Source organism: Vombatus ursinus, unplaced genomic scaffold (genome assembly GCF_900497805.2).
Source record: "Vombatus ursinus unplaced genomic scaffold, bare-nosed wombat genome assembly UNPS02014857.1, whole genome shotgun sequence".
NCBI lineage: Eukaryota > Metazoa > Chordata > Mammalia > Diprotodontia > Vombatidae > Vombatus > Vombatus ursinus.
In genome coordinates this window covers 112,477-129,380 of record NW_020954635.1, presented here as the reverse complement: position 1 = coordinate 129,380, position 16,904 = coordinate 112,477, and the positions used below count along the sequence as shown (strand labels likewise).

The 16,904-nt window shown below is 36.8% G+C and overlaps 1 protein-coding gene across 1 annotated transcript in view; it reads right to left on the bottom strand.

Annotated features, from left to right (window-relative positions):
- The window catches only part of PDE10A (phosphodiesterase 10A), a 171,018-nt gene that overhangs the window by 58,606 nt on the left and 95,508 nt on the right, over positions 1 to 16,904 (bottom strand). The window contains exons 13-16 of the mRNA XM_027841239.1: positions 13,539 to 13,681; positions 12,823 to 12,906; positions 8,994 to 9,144; positions 7,691 to 7,846 (exon numbers count right to left, since the gene is read on the bottom strand). Coding sequence (XP_027697040.1) covers positions 7,691 to 7,846; positions 8,994 to 9,144; positions 12,823 to 12,906; positions 13,539 to 13,681 — 534 coding nt within the window. The remainder of the gene's footprint in view (positions 1 to 7,690; positions 7,847 to 8,993; positions 9,145 to 12,822; positions 12,907 to 13,538; positions 13,682 to 16,904) is intronic.

Here is a 16,904-nt window from a genome sequence, read left to right as displayed (position 1 = left end):
TGAAGGAGACAGAGAATGAACACTCAGAAAAGTAGGAGAACTTGCAGACTGTAGTTTCTTTAAATCTAAGGTAAAAGAGAATGCATTATGAGGAAATTGTCATCACTATCAAATGCTGAAAACAAGTCAAGGGAGATGAGAACCTAAAAAAAGTGCCAGATTTTTTTTTTTAAGAAAAAGGTCCTCAGAGATCTTTCAAAAGAGTACTTTCAATAATACCAAAGCTCAGCTCTTTTTTGTTGATTTTTAGTAGTGATGCTACTTAGGAACTCAGGTACAGGAACAGAGAAATCACATGGTGCAGGTCATTCAGGAAGAATGGGTTGGTCAGGACTACATAGTATATTAAGTGAAGAAGCAAGGTATCCTAGGAGAGTACCTAGTGAAACATGGGAGGTGCAGACTGTTAGGCAAATTTTAGGTATGGAGCTACTTGAAGGCAGTTGGGGCAAAATGAACAGAAAGAAGAAAGATGGATCAAAGAACCAGCAATGCGGTAGAGTGAACAGAGTCCTGGCTCTAGAGTCAGATGGCCTGGGTTCAAATCCTGCCTCAAAGCCTACTCCTTGTGTAATCTCGAACAAATTACTGAATTTCCCTAAGCCTCACTTTCCTCACTTGCCAAATGAAGAGGTTGTATTAAGGGCCTTTGAAGTCCCTTCGAGTTCTGTATTATGAAGCTATAATCCTACAATGATGAAGAATGGACTTAGGGTAAATAAAAAGAATGGGAGAATTGGAAAGCTATGAGGGTTGTCTTGGTGATTAAAATTGCAAAGTTCAGGTTTCATTTTGAGAAATGATGAGATTTAAGATGTTACAGTGCTGCTGTCCACACCTGAAGCAATTATAAGTAAATTTAATGAATATCATGTACAAGAATCAAGAAATGTCAAAATTGGAAAGAACCTCTGAGGTAACCCAGAACAAAATTTACCTGAACAAAATTCTTTCGACAGCATTTCCCAAACCAGTCATTCAACCTTTTCCTGAAAATCTGGAGTAGGGGCAAGGATCCCACCATCCTCCTACAGCATGTTCTAGTTTTGAGTGGCTTTGTCAGGAAGCTTTTTTTGATTGTGAGACTCCATCTGCTTAACTTTTACCCCATTATTCCTACTTCTGTCTATTTCTTCCTCTCTGTGACTTCCCTTAAAATGCTTGAAGAAAGATAGCATATCTCTCTACTCAAAGCTGAACTTTAAGCTAAACATCCCCGCTTCTTCAACATATGCCATGAACTTGAAGCTAAATTAAGAGTGTAGATAATGAATCAGACAGTGAGTATTTAAGTTGATCCTAGGGTATATTTGTATTTACGCAGGAATCCACAAACCACTATTCTATGCTTCTCTTTTACCTGTCTTAGGGAGAAAATGAAGACTTGCAGACTATGAGATTAGAAACCAAAGTCAACATAACATACTGTAGTGAGAACTGGAAATGGAATCAGAAGACACCAGGGTTTGAATGTGAGCTCCGACACAGAACTTTACATGACCATTGTTTTCTCTGAGCCTCAGTTTTCTGCTCTGTAAAATGGGGATAATATTATGCTCAAAATGTGTATTTCACAGAGGTGTACTGTACTGTCCTGTAAACTGTAAAGTGCTATATAAATATGGCTATCATTAAGGCAAATATATTTGTCCTCTATCTTTCAAACACCTTAAGTTAAAAATAAGAACATTGTAAAGGGAATAGCACAACTTCTGTCACTGAAATCTAATGTGCCACCTTTCCCACCCCATACTCACCTTTGAGCAAAAAGCAGCAAATACAAATAACAGCAAAACAAGCTCACCAGGAATTTTATGCTTAAGAAAAAAACATACTACTTTCAAGTTATGTTTTAGGAACAACATAGATTTAATTCAATTTCCCGTACTTTCTACCTTCTAAATTTATAGCGCATTTATTAAATAGCATAATGATGATGCTGATGCATTAAAATATCCTCAACTATCAAAGAAAGAATACATTATCTTCTGCATACTGACAGAAAAGTAGACAAATATATGTTTGAAAGATTTCCTTCAACTATCTGTGTGGAAACAAAATGTGTTTCCTTGTTAATATCCAAATAGAAAATGTAATTTTCCAAAATATTCCACTCCCAAGCATTTTAATTAATCAATGCTTTATTACGCTTATTTGATAGAGCAATATGCATTCTAAAATGAAATTGTTCTCTCTAACAAGGACAAGAAAATTTGAATTGTGGAAAATAGAAAGTGTTGCCTTAGTTTTCATCCTAGTTCTCTACTAAAACCGTGCTTGAAAAAGAATCAAGGAAAGCCCATGGCATCCACTGCCTACTCCTACTCTTCAGTGAATAAATCCATTTTCCCTTCAACATTGCTGTGATGCAAAGAACACTGGATTGAGTTTCAGGAGCCCTGTGGGCTAATCCTTTCTCTGCCACTAAAGTAAGTGAGTCACAATCTATGGGTGTCATGGTTCATAAGTCCTGGTAACTTCCTGGTGTCCTCGTCTACTGTATGATGGGCTTGAATTAAAATTATCTCTGAACTTCCCTTCAGTTTTCACATTCTAAGTGGCTTTATGAACCATCTCCGTTTCTTCCCCCTCCATCTAGGTCATGGCTCAGAGTGAGGTTAAATGAGTCCCCTCTGAATTCATACACCAGTCTATTCTGTGGTAACCTTCCCTTCAGATGTATTCTCCCACCTTCCCTCTGCTGTGCATGAGATCTGAAGGTTTTCCACAGCCTATTTCCTACTTGGAATATACACAGAAGCTGGCCCCTTTTTCATTATTTATAAAGTGCAGAAAGGCATGATAAAAATTTTTGTTCAGGGTCTTCAGGCTAAAAATCTATTCCAGGTTCTCTTCCCTTCAGAAAGAATCTATGATAAATCACCCAGCACATTTCTATTATTACATAGTTGAGTAAGTTGCATTTGTTTTCAGGCCTCTCATCTGACAAATAAGAGCTCACGCTGAAATATGATAGCTGTATAAAGACATCAGTCACCAATGAAAATATCTAAAACAGGTAAATATTTCCATATTACCTTTGTAATCTCTGTAATCTATACACACTACAAATCAGATACAATGTGGCTTTTTAGCCCAACTTGCATAAAGTTAGTATCTAAGAATATTTACAAGACTTAAAATTTACAAGATCAACATTCAATTCTTCTACTTGGAAATGTAAATTAAGTTTATTTGTAAAGTTCCAAACCACCAATATACAATCAGCTTCCAAAGCAGTTCAAAGAGCTAACAAGCTTTGGCTTGCTATAATGTGCAACTAGCAGTACTGCTTGAAGATTATTCAGACTTCATTTGGACCAGGGGATGCTATGAGGCACAGTACACCTCATAGGAGACTAGTATGGACTGGTATGCCATGAGCCTGTAGAAATTTCAGTCACACTTCTCCACTAGCACAGATAAGCATTCCTCTTCTCAAGAATGAGGAGAAATATTTATTCCACTGTGTCACCCTTTTTGTAACTGACAGGTGAATAATTCAAAGAAGTTTTTGTTCTATATTATCAAATAAGATATTTCTCGGCAAGCTGAATTATGTTTGTCAATTAGTGCAACCCATTATTAATGCACACTCAATGCAAACAGTTGTATAGCAACTTCTATGGGACCTGATTGTTAATTATTTTGATGGCACACAGACCACACACCATAACCAGAATTTCCAGATATTCTTGACTGCTCAGCTGGGCAACCTTAATGCCCATAGCTACTGATTTAGGGTCCATCAGTTATTTGGCATGAATAAAAAGACACATAGTATATGTGCACAAGAAAACTGAGGAATCATTGCTGGAATGTCCTGTAACCCTCCATGTAAACTTTATCAGTTAGAGCTCACATGGGGAAAAAAAAATACACCTACAATAGAAATGTCAAAATGTCAAAAGCACAATACATGTGAATAAGCGTCCCAGGACTACTTTCTGTGGTTTTCTATGTACTAGCCAGTCAGTGTAGCTACCACCAAATTTGAATGAACAATAGCAATCAGCTTTTTTTTCTACATTCAAAAATATACTACAGCAAATCCTGATTAGTTCAGACTAATGGGCCAGAAACTTTGAGTTAGAACAATAAAAGTTAATATAAAATACACAGTGGTATGTAACTCACTTTACACACCTCATGAGATTGTAAAAAAAAAATATGAATATGGATCAAAGGAAACTTTTGTGAGCTATAGTGGGGAAAACAAAAAAAACAAAAAAATTAAACAGAGTGAAAAAAAATTTAATGCAAATAATCACTTCCTAATTAATCAGTTTTGTATTTTTTTTAAAATACTGAGACTTCACAATGCTGGAAAAGGTAAGAAAGAATTAAGTTACTACATATGGTAATAAAATAACAAAAACTAGTCAACTAAGCACTCCTTAAAAGAAAAATGCTCTTAAAATACCTTCACAAAACTGACAGAAACATCCTATTTATACCTAAAATCTAACCTTTTAATGGAGATGTCTACAGAGATCAGTGTCCTTACTTTAGTTAGGGAAAGGAGGTTAAAATGACAGCATAATTCAAACTTGCTGGGAAAACATTCAAGTATTACTTGCTACAATATGAACCAGAATTTTTTTTTTTTTTGCTTTTTGGTGAGGCAATTGGGGTTAAGTGATTTGCCCAGGGTCACACAGATAGTAAGTGTCATGTGTCAGACCACATTTGAACTCAGGTCCTTTTGACTCCAAGGCCAGACCTCTATTCACTGTGCCACCTAACTGCCCCCAGAACTATTTTTCTAATAGTTTCTTTCACTGGTCCCCTATATGAAATATGTGATCTAGACAACAGGTGGGTCAGTACCATGGCTAAATTTCACTATACTTTCCAATAACCCCTATACAATACAAAAGGATATAATTATACAGTTTGCCATGCATATGGAAATAAGGAAAAAAATAAAGAGTAGGATAATAGGAACCCTTAATTGAGGATAGATTGGTCCACTAACTCTCCTTGAAAAGAACACATGCATTCCCACCTAGGCCTTTTTGTTCTTGGTATCTTTTCAATAGAAAATGCCCTCCCCTTCTCCATCGTTTCAAAAGCTTCAAGGCCCTGCTCGAGTCCTATTGCCTCATAGAAACCTAACTTGACATCTTGAACCCTTTGGATTTTTCTGAGGTTATGCACTTAACTGCCTTATGGAACTGCCTCTATCATCATTTCACACTTCTCTCATTTAGCTGATCAAATATCCATCTCTTCTTCTTAACTAAGCCCTAAGTTCCTTGAGACCAGATCTTTATCTCTCCCAGAGCACAATGCAAGATATCAAGTAAGCTTTCAAAAAATATCAACTAATGGTATACTATAGTATAATTTAGTCTTTCAATATCGGATCTATATTCTTTACTTTGTAACATCTTAGTTTGCAATTATGGTTTTCTATTATTTTATTATGATGATGCCAATGCATTAAATATTATATTATACTGTAAATATTATATATATTATACAGTATACATTATTATATGAAGAAGGGAATAAACATTTGTTAGCACTTACTATATGCAAAGAACTATGCTAAGCACTTTTTTAAAACAAATACCATCTCATTTGATCCTCACAACTTCTGTGCCAGGCAGCTGCTATCCAGCATTAAAATGTATTAATTCATCTTTGGCATGACAGAACTTAGTGATGGTTCCCTATTTCCATTATTCTATATTCCCAACAGTTCTCAATTCTACAACATAAATAAAGAGCCCCCAGGGGGTTAACAAAAAGTAGCCTCATTGCTATATGTGAGAGTAGAGCTATGCACAGGGAGAAGAGGGTATTTTATGATAGATAGTATTTTAGAGGAAACCAAAGGCCTCCCAATCTAAAAATATCTTCCTGTGAGCACATGCATTGAGCTTGAAATGTGTTAGAATTAACAACTAGAATTCCCTTGGATTAAACTACAAAATGTCCCTCTATTAAAAGTGTAATTATGTTACACAGGAAAGGTGAAATAAAGGTGAAAGTCATTATTATTCATGAAAATCTGAGCTTAAATTAGTTTATCACATTTAGCTAACTAGTTCAGGGAGGGTCTGGTGAAAAAGTAGATGCACTGCTCTTCTGACGGAGGAAAGGGGTAAAGAAAGATCTAAAAGAGAAAGCACCACTGAGGAACATCAGTCCCTTGTCCAGGTCTACACATTTTGAGGTACATTTAAAGACCAGAGAAGTACAACAAGAGACAGAATGGAGTACAAGAATGTTTCTCATTACAATTTTGCATAAGGGTTGAGCTACCTACTATGAGTTTAAAGTCAATTTTAAATAAAACTTTTTATTCATAGTCAAACTTTACTCTGATATTCCAACATAGTCAATATTTACTGCAATCGTCGAAGACTATTGGAAAGGAATGGCTAAAAGGCTGTCACCCTACTTTCAGAGTGATGGAGGAGGCAGCATATATGCCTTTTTGCTGTTCAGTTGCTTCTGCCTCTTCATTTGGTGTTTTCTTTGCAGATACTGGAGTGAATTGCCATTTCCTTCTCAAGCTCATTTTACAGATGAGGAAACTGAGGTATACAGGGTTAAGTGACCTGGTCACACAGCTAGTATGGATCTGAGGCTAGATTTGAATTCAGGAAAATGAGTCTTCCTGACTTTAGGCTCAGTGCTCTATTCACTGTGACACCTAGCTGCCCCTAAGCATATGCCTGACATCCCTATATGATAGGCAGTATGGTCTAGTGGAAAAAGCACTAGACTTGGAAGAGGAAAATCAGGGTCCAAATCCTGGTTCTTCTATTGACTATCTCTGTGACACTGGGTAAATCATTTAAATCTCTTTGGGCCTTAATTTCCTTACCTCTATCTGAGGGGACTGGCCTAAATAAAGTCTATGGTCTTTTCTAGCTTTAATCCTACGATTTATAAACATAAGTTTATCACATTCATGTCATTAGTCAGAAATCTATAGTCATTTTGCTTAAATGGAAAATAAACCATACCCAAATTTTGGAAGTGTTTATGTTCAGTATCATTCAACAGATAACTTTTTCTAATATAGGTAAAATGAGCTAATTTAAAGTGCACATAAAGGAAGCATATCACATGAGAACACAGTGAAAGTTAGCACCATCCCCATCCTGGTGACTGAACCTTCCTAAATCATTCTAAAACAAAAAAAAACCAACACATTTAGAAAAAAAAAAAGAGAAAAGAGTTCTAAACCCTCCAACTTTCCTGAGGTTTGCACACCTTCCTGAGGTTGACTTTAGGATACAACAGTTTTGTTTCTACATTGTAGCCCAAAGGCAAGTGAAATTGTATGTTTAAATTAAAACATCAATATTACCTTGGATTTTGTACTTGTTCCGATGGCTAAATCAAATGTGCAAAGAGAAACACATGCTTCTGACTTTCATGAAAGATTTTTTTTTATCTCAGAGGACAAAGATACTTAAATATAATACAAATTTAAGTACAGATTTTACAGTACATGTAAAAATAGCTAAATATACAAAGAATTGCATGGTAGTATGCCTTAGCTGGTGATCTTTGCCACATGCCACTATTTATTTCTCCCTTACAAATTACAATTATCACTTACAAAACCTATCATGTTTCAGATAACAATGGAGGAAAATGATGAACGTACTTGTCTGGCGTGCACATAAGAAGTGTTGTGTGGAGGTAGCATATTCAGTCCCCTTACCTGTAGAAGGGATACTGTCTGCGAAAAGTGGTGCTGCTCCATGGTTGAGGTGGAATAGAGAGCTGCCAAAGGGTGATCAAACTTCTGAAGGTAGCTATTACTGAATCCCCTGTGGTCCAGGTCATGACACAGGCATGCAATCAGAAGTCCTTTTCGCTAAGGAAATGTAGCACAGATGTTCAGAGGAAGGAAATGGGCTGGGATGAGACTCATACCTTGCCCTGAATGTCACATTAACAATTTTCAATAATGCTATCAACTGCCACTTGTCCCCACAGAGAAACATGTAGATTCTGCCAGCACTTAGCACAGTGCCAGACACACAGTAGGCACTTAATAAACGTTTATTGATTATTGATTGATTGACAAGATCCCAGTCCCAGCCTTTTCCCTTTCTTCTTTATCTTCAGCTGAAACTTCCCCAGGGGAATCCAATTTCTCTATTCATTTATAGTCAGTGTGATAGTGAAGGAAAAGGGTGAAAGAACAGAGACAAAGTATCAGTAAGGAAACTGACGTGGAGCAAATCACATTCATTTGGATTTTTAAAAAATTATCTGTGTGTCTGTCTCATTCTTCTTTACTCTGAATGAGAACTGACTATAGGTCAGACAAGGGTTCAATTAACAACAAGTAAAGGATATATGGAGGGGAATAATGAAAAAAAAAAAAGCCAAGAAGATAAAACTGTGCCAAGGACTGAAGGCCCTTGAATGTCAGGGAAAACAGAACTTTCTTTGGTAGGTAGTCATTGAAGACTTTAAGTACAGGAATTGATATGATTAGTTCTATGCCTCTGAGAGACAATTCTGTTACGGATATGAAGGACAAACTGTTAAGGGGAGAAAGTACGGGACAGGAAGATATTACAAAGTCATCATATTAGTCAAAGTTGGTGACAATGAGGGCCTGGACTAGAGTAAGGACATTAGCAACAGAAAGAAGGGGAGAGATATGAGAAATGTTACAGAGATAGATTGTACAGAACTTGGTGCTAAGTTTGCAGATACATTTTGCAAATAATTTTAAGTGTAATCTTTATACTTATATTTTGTACACAAAAAAGAATATGCTAAATGGCATAAGCTAAAAACTTGGGTTAAAAAAATAACAACAGAAGATCTGTTTGGTAAAGAGGGCACTGATAAGTGCCCTGAATAACTATGACATTGATGAGGCTTAGTTATTGAGATTTAAGTAAAGTCCATTAGAGTCTCAAAGTACTTGAGTTATTTGGCTTCATAGAATAGCATTTTCTCTAGGTTTAGCTGAAATGTGAAGTAGTTTTTCTGTCTATACCTACCTCAAGGTCTGTAAAAAGCCCTTGATTATTCTGAAGTATGGCATACATGCAGTGTGCCACAGTAACTGCATGTTTCCAGTTGTGATAAGGAACTCGTCGATAGTTTTTCTTAACAGACATAATAAAACGACATAACTTTTCATAGTCAAAGCTGTAGGGGAAAGAAATTGTTATAAAAGTAAAAAAAAAATTAAATCAGTTTATGTCAATTAAAAACTATATACTCTAAAAGAAAAATATCAAAACATGGTTTTATACACATATATCATATCATCCTATAGCTAATTAGTATGTGAAAGGCAGGGTATGCTTTTGTGTTTTTGCCTTTCTTTGGACATACCGCCCTTACCAGAGTGCCTGGGACACACCAGTGCTTGACAAACTTTTGATGACTAATTGATATATGCATACATCCACAAATATATACACTTAGGTTTATATGCATATAAGTTAATATGACAAGCACCTGTGACATTATCTATGTGGAATTTCCCAGTGTAGGAACTTCTACCGACTTAAAGAGAGAACTATCTGGAAAGTATAGCCCTCGGGAGCTGCCCGAGGTCCAGAAATGTTAAATGACTTCACACAGTCACATAGGTAAAAACTGTAAAATGCAGGATCTAAACCCAGCGCTCTGATGTGAAGTCCAAGACTTGATCCACTAAGTAACAATACCCTCCCTCCTTCTCTTCCTTCCATCCACCCATCTATGTATGTATCCATCCATCCTTCTATGTACCCAGCAGTAAATAGGATTATGGGAAGAACAGGGATCTTAGTGGTCAACTAGAGTAAATTTATAGATATAAAGAACAGAGGCCTAGGATTTAAATATGTACACAGCACACGTACGTGCACACACACACACACATCTAGAGTTTCATCAGTGTGTGCATTCTCTGTAACAACACAGATTGCAATCTCTCCCCACCATTCCTTATCAAAAAGTATTAATTAGTTGCTGTGGCCAAGTCTTTTATAATGAGTTCTATGTGCTTAATTAGCGTGGTCCATGAATGATATATGTAGCGCCTGTCTATAGACCCAAGTTAAAAGCTTTTCTAGTTTTGTAGGACCTGCCTGAGCTTGTGTCTGGCAAAGCCTTTGGGTACCCAAAGTCACTTCCACGGTGGGAATGGAGTAGTAATTTGATGGATGATATGTCACCCACACCCACACCTCTTCCTATTGCTAAGAAAAGAAAATTACAAACTTTTCCAAGGAAAAAATGTGTATATTTCTGCCTCCCTCACTTTCTTCTCTCTATAAATAGGAGCTGAAGTATAGAAACTCTGAGAAAGTACTGGCAGAATTCCTTACTCACAGGGATCCCTAAATCAGATCTCTTAAAAATGAGGAGTATATGTGTATATGCATTTCCATTTAAAATGTATACTAGTCAATAAGATACACCTATCTAACTAAATATATGTTTTTACATATATTTGAAATATACCTTATCATTTTTAAGAAGGTAGGGAAAAGCAGGCATAAGTACTTATCTAACCCTCTTTCATTTTACATGGAAATACATTTAACTTTCTCTCTTTCTAGTAAGGCAGACTTGGCTAAACTCAAGAGACTGGCTTGAATAAACTGAGAAAAACTGGGAGAATCTAAGATTTGTAATCTTCCAAACTAGTCCTAAAATCTAAACAAGACAACCAGGGAATGTATTCAATCAACACTGTTTTGAAATATACAGCCACAAAGCATACAAACCCCTGTAAATCCCACCTTTGCAAGCATTTCTGCACTTCACTTGTGTTCAATGAAAACAAAGTATTGAATACTGCTTGGAAAAAGTTGTCATGTAGAATAAATATTCAAAACTATAAAAATACAAAGTGGGGAACTGAATCACAAGTGTTTTCTATACAAGTACAACTCCATTTTAAAGTTTGAAATCTAAATTTTGGCAGTAGCCAAACCCAAGTGTATAAAATTAAACCCTACAAAAGATACAAAAAGTGTACAAAAGGAATTTATATCTACATCTATATCTATCTCTATCTCTCTATATATATGCATATGTGTCTGTCTGTATACCTGTGTGTGTGTGTATATATATTCCAGATTTGTTCTAATCACATTTTATTTTATTTGGCTTTTTTAGAATGTTCAGAAGGAATAAATGTCTGAAGAAGCAATGCAGGAAAAATGCTGATTAAGCTTTAATATCTTAAAGTTTCACTAAGACTTTTGGCACACCCTATATTTTGAATTTTGTTCTTTGGTTGTTTTCAATCATGTTCAATTCTTTGGAACCTCATTTGGGGTTTCTTGGCAAAGATACTGGAGTGAATTGCCATTTCCTTCTCTAGCTCATTTGAGAGATGAGGAAACTGAGGCAAATAGGGTTAAGTGACTTGCCCAGGGTCACACAACTAATAAGGGTCTGAGGCAGAATGTGAACACAGGAACATATGTTTTTCTGACTTCAGTCCTGGCACTCTATCAGTTGTGCCACCTAGATGCCCCTAATGTATTCTGAATAACTGTGGGTAAAGACAGAGTAACTTCTACTAGGCAGTTCAGATCTATAGCCTGAGAAGAAAAGGGGAAAATAGAAGTACAAACACTTGGCACTCACCAGTACTATAGAGATTAGTTAGATCATCGTAAATAAACTAAAAGCCTGATGGACACTGGTTCTCAAAATACAAATATTTAAGGACTACCTAAATTCCTAGCATATAATCATCAGTTGGAAGATATTGGGTGTGAAGGATTTAAAGATGAGAGGAAAATGAAGCATTTTTTTAAAGAAACTGAGTTGTCATAGTTAAACTAGTGACAGAGTGACAAATATGTGCCTTTTTTAATGCTTGCTTTAACAGAAATATTTATGGTTTTAAGTATGGTAAGGACTGTTAAGGGATCCCCAGAACTTGTCTTTTTGAGTTGCCATATTTTGCAGAAAAACTGGAAGCAGCCAGAGCATGCAGGAAGCTCAATGTGCCTAGGACAAAGCCCCCAACCAGAGCTGACACGTGATGTTTGTATCCCAAGCTGGACTGTCTGTGTAACCTTGGGAGTCAAGACAGGCTCCAGGCAGTCTGCACTATTCTACACTAGACTTGTGAAGCTAGAAGTCTGTGAAGATAAGTGGACCCTTCTATTTTCATAGCCTAGCAGTCCCTAAGGGAAAAGAACGCAGCTTTTGCCATCGACTTGCTCCTCCCCTTTGGGAGGAGTTTTATCCTTTTCCCACCTTTACTGCACCTTTTCCCCTCCTTGTTCCCTTCCTGGTATCTCCTCCTTCCTTTGTCCCGCTATTATTAAAAAGGCAAACTTCTGTATGGATTGGGGAACTCTTCGCTCTGCCTTTGCATTCTACATGCATGTTCATTTCTCTAATAATAAACCTAGTTTTTCACATAACTTTTGTAAAGTTGTGATTTCCTATTGACAAGTAGAAAATAGATATTAATTCACAGGCTGCTCTTTAAATAAACATTTTTGAAAATTAAAAAAAGAGTATCTTAAGAATTATCTTTCTTAGTCATGTCTGAAATACTGTAAGTTTTAACTATTATTTATCTGTAGAGCCCTATTCAGACACAGCCTGACAGCAGCTGCCCAACCTTCATGCACAATGTCTTAGAAGAACTGAAAAGCCTTTTTCTGACTTGTCCTAGAACCTCAAAATCTCCTTCTTAGTGAGAAAAAAACCAACACAGTTTTACATTTTTGAAAGTTCAGTATATACTAGAGATTTACAAATAATAACAAATCGAAGAGGAAGAGGTATATGGCATAAAAGGAAACTATATAATGAACAACAACACTCAAATTTCTGAAAATGTATCTCAGAAATTCATACCAGGCTGTCCCACAGGACTGATGTACCATGTAGACAAAAATGGCAGGCCACATTTCCTCAAAAGGACTGATATCAAAATGATACCTGAAATTAGAAGAGGTAAATTTACTTAGAGTACAAGTAACTTAAAATAAACACAAAGACGAAGAAGGAGAAGATAAATTGCCTAGTTATACATCAAGTGATTTAAAATAATTACAGAATAGAATAGCTAGAAGCAATCTTGAAGTCATCCAATCTTTTTTACTTTCCTAGACAAACCTCCCTTCTTTTTAAGAGTCTCTTGAAGAAGCAAATTTCATAAGTTCCCTTTGATTATTAAGATGCAATATTATCAAATGAAACCAGTGAAATGTCATAATTTATTTTAAAACACTTTCAGTTACGGGACGACAGTCCATTCTGAGTCCCTTAAAATTTTTTTAAACAATTTTTTCATTAAAATGAAAAGAAAATGGCTTTCTTTTCAAAGTTAGTCTCAGAATTTTCATAATCAACAGGTGGAATACATTGCCACAAAAAGTACATAATATACAATGTAGAAATTATTTATTCTAATCCTATAACTCATTCTATTGTAAACTCAGTTCACATTTGTTAAATTAGATTCAAATAAATTCAATTCACAGTTATTTGCTACATGAAGGAAGTGTGCTAGGTACTAGTTAAAACTTTATATCTGAAACAATGGATTTTATAAGTACAAAAAAGCTCACAATTCAATTTCTTTGTGGAGGTTTGCTGGGACTGTGAAATGCATGAGGTTTTGCCATTCTTCTGCAGTACATATGCTGTGATAGGAAAGCTTTTCCATGGTTACTCGGTAAATGCACTCTGAATGTCGAATTCTTTGATACATCTGGAAGAAAAATTTCATTAAGAAATTAATACAATTCCATAAATGCATTCTGTAAGGCTCAGAATTTTTCATGTAAAAGATTCACAACTCTTCATCCAGATCAAAACACTGCCCCCACCCTAATCTACAGAAACACATTCATATATTACAGAAACTCTAGAGATCACCACGCAGTTCTGTTTAAAATTTTGTTATATTCTGTTCTGTAATGTTCCAAAATATTGAGTTTTACAGAAATGAGGTGGTCTGTGTCATGGATCCTGCTGTCAAAAGTTACAACACTAGGGAAACACAAGTTATACTCTTAAAGGGCAAAGAACTAAGTAAAAGATGTGAACTACAGGGGGGAAACAACAATAAACACAACAAACCATCCTTCTGATTAGAGAAAAGCTAGTCATGGGAAAGTCTTATTGATGAATGTGATATATGCATGACTAATTTATTTTCTATGCCTACTTCCATCAATGTACTTTATATATCAACACAGCAGGGGATCATAATGTGTGTGGGAAAATAAATTTTAAGCATCATCTATGAAAATATCTAAGAACTTTATCCAGCGAAGATAATTCAGGACCATGCTTTATATTCCATTAAAGACACAGTAGTGAGAGTAAAAGCAGGGACTCCCCTGAGCTCTCCCCCAAATCCCTTCAAATACCTTTAAAAAGTGATTCTGGACAAATTCTAGGTGGAAGAACACACAAAGAAACAGAGTGATGCAAATTTCCAGCCCAAGACAACCGGAAAGGTTGACAGGAAGGGTTTGTTGCACCAGGCTGAGAGACGACCACAGTCTAGCACAGGCCGTGCCAGTACAGACCCGGCCCCAGCAAAGCTGGAGCAGGCCTCAGGGGACTGAATCACTGGCAACAGTGGCAGTTTCCAGATTTCTCAGCTCACGGACACCAGAGACAACTTAGAAGATCAGCGGAGGGTTCTGTTGGAACTAGGTGAGTTAGAGAAGCACAGTTCAGCTCAAGGTACTCCAGTACAGCCCTAAACCCAGCAAATCAGGAGCAGGCCTTGGGAGTGACTGACTTGGCAGCAGCAGGGGCAACAGCAGTGGCAGCGGCAGCGGCACCAACAGCAATGGCTGCTCCTGGAGCTATCAGCCCACAGATGAAATGTTTGAAAGTCACCCATTTCAACTAATGGGAGCCAAGATGGAGAAAAAAGCAGCAAGTTGCTCTCGCCCTCCCTTATTGACCTTGAAAAACTCAGAGAATATTGCCCCAGGAAAAATCCTGAAATAGTGGAGTCAGCAGAAAGACAAGGCGCAGCAGTCTTTTAGCTTGGGAGGTTAGGGGGATCAATGGGAAAGGTCTCTCTTGCTGTGGCTGAAGGGGACCAGTACAGGATGGGAGGTGTCCCAGCAAGCCAGTGGCAAGCCCAACCTCAGCAAGCCAGTGGGACATCCTGAGCCCCAGGGTGGTAGAGCAGGCCAGCGCCAACACCAGGCACACACTAGCCAGCACCACCAGCTCCAGCTCAGCACCAGGTAAACTATCAGATCCCTACAGCCTCCAGCTGCCAACACCTGAGGCCCCCAGCATACAAAACCAGTAACTAGGTCCCTAGCCCAAAGCACAAGAAGCTGGGAAGTACCCCTTGTGCCCCAGAAGCAGAGATCAACTTTAAAAGCCAGAAAAAAGGCAAAAAAACACAAGCAAGAAGCAACAAAGAAAAACAATGATGACAGAGAAGAATCTTGGTGACAGGGAACATCAAAATACAAATTCAGGAGAGAACCACATTGTCAATATACCCATATCTGAAGCCTCAAAGGGGAATATGAACTGGTTTCAAGCCCAAAAAGCCTTCTTGGAAGAGTTCAAGAAGAATTTTAAAAGTCAAATAAGAGAGGTAGAAGAAAAATTGAACAATTCCTTTAAAAATACAATTGATAGAATGGGGGGGAAGTACACTGAAGAAAACAATTTAAAAAGTAGAATTGGCCAAATGGAAAAGGAGTTACAAAAACTAACTGAAGAAAACAATTTGTTAAAAATTAAAATTGGGCAAGCAGAAGCTAATGACTCTACAAGACATCAATAATCAGTCAAACAAAATCAAAAGAATGGAAAAATAGAAGAAAACGTAAAATGCCCAATCGGAAAAACAACTGACCTGGAAAATAGATCCAGGAGAGATAATTTAAGTATTATTGGTCTACCTGAAAGCCATGATCAAAAAAAGAGCCTGGACAGCATCTTTCAAGAAATCATCAAGGAAAATTGCCCTGAGGTCCTAGAACCAGAGGGCAAAATAGTCATCAAAAGAATCCACCAGTCACCTCCTGAAAGAGATCCTAAAATGAAAATTCCAAGGAATATCGTAGCCAAATTCCAGAATTATTAGGCCAAGGAGAAAATACTACAAGCAGCCAGAAAGAAACAATTCAAATATCATGGAACCACAGTCAGGATTATGCAGGACATTGCAGCTTCAACATTAAAACATCAGAGGGCTTGGAATATGATATTCCATAAGTCAAAGAAGCTTGGATTACAACCAAGGATCAACTACCCAGTGAAACTGAGCATACTCTTTCAGGGGAGGAGATGGACATTCAATGAAATAGGGGACTGCCAGACTTTGCTGATGAAAAGACCAGAACTCAACAGAAAATATGATCTTCAAATATAAGACTCAAGAGAGGCATAAAAAGGTAAACGAGAGGAAAAAAAAAAACCATGTTATTCAATAAGAGCAAACTGTTTACATCCCTACATGGAAAGATGATACTTGTAACTCTTGAGAACTAATATCTTTATTACAACATTTAGAAAGGACATACATAGACAAAGGAGGTGGGTTTAAAATGACTTTGATGTGATTATAAAAAACGTAATTAAATGGTGAAAAGGGATTGTAATGGGAGAAGAGGAAAGGAGGAGGCAGAAAAGAGTAAATTACATCACATGAAGAGAGAACCACAAAGACTTATTACAGTAGAGGAAAAGAAGAGAGGGAGATGAGCATTGTTTGAACTTTACTTTCATCAGATTTGGCTCAAGAAGGGAATAACATACTCAGAATATGAAAGAATCAACATCTTACACAGTATACCAAAATAAAATCAAAATGGGTACATGGTTTAGATATAAAGGCTGATAGCATAAGCAAACTGGGAGAACAAGGAATAGTTTACCTGTCATATTTATGGAGAATGGAAGAATTTATGACCAAACAAGAGACAGAGAACATTATGGAATGA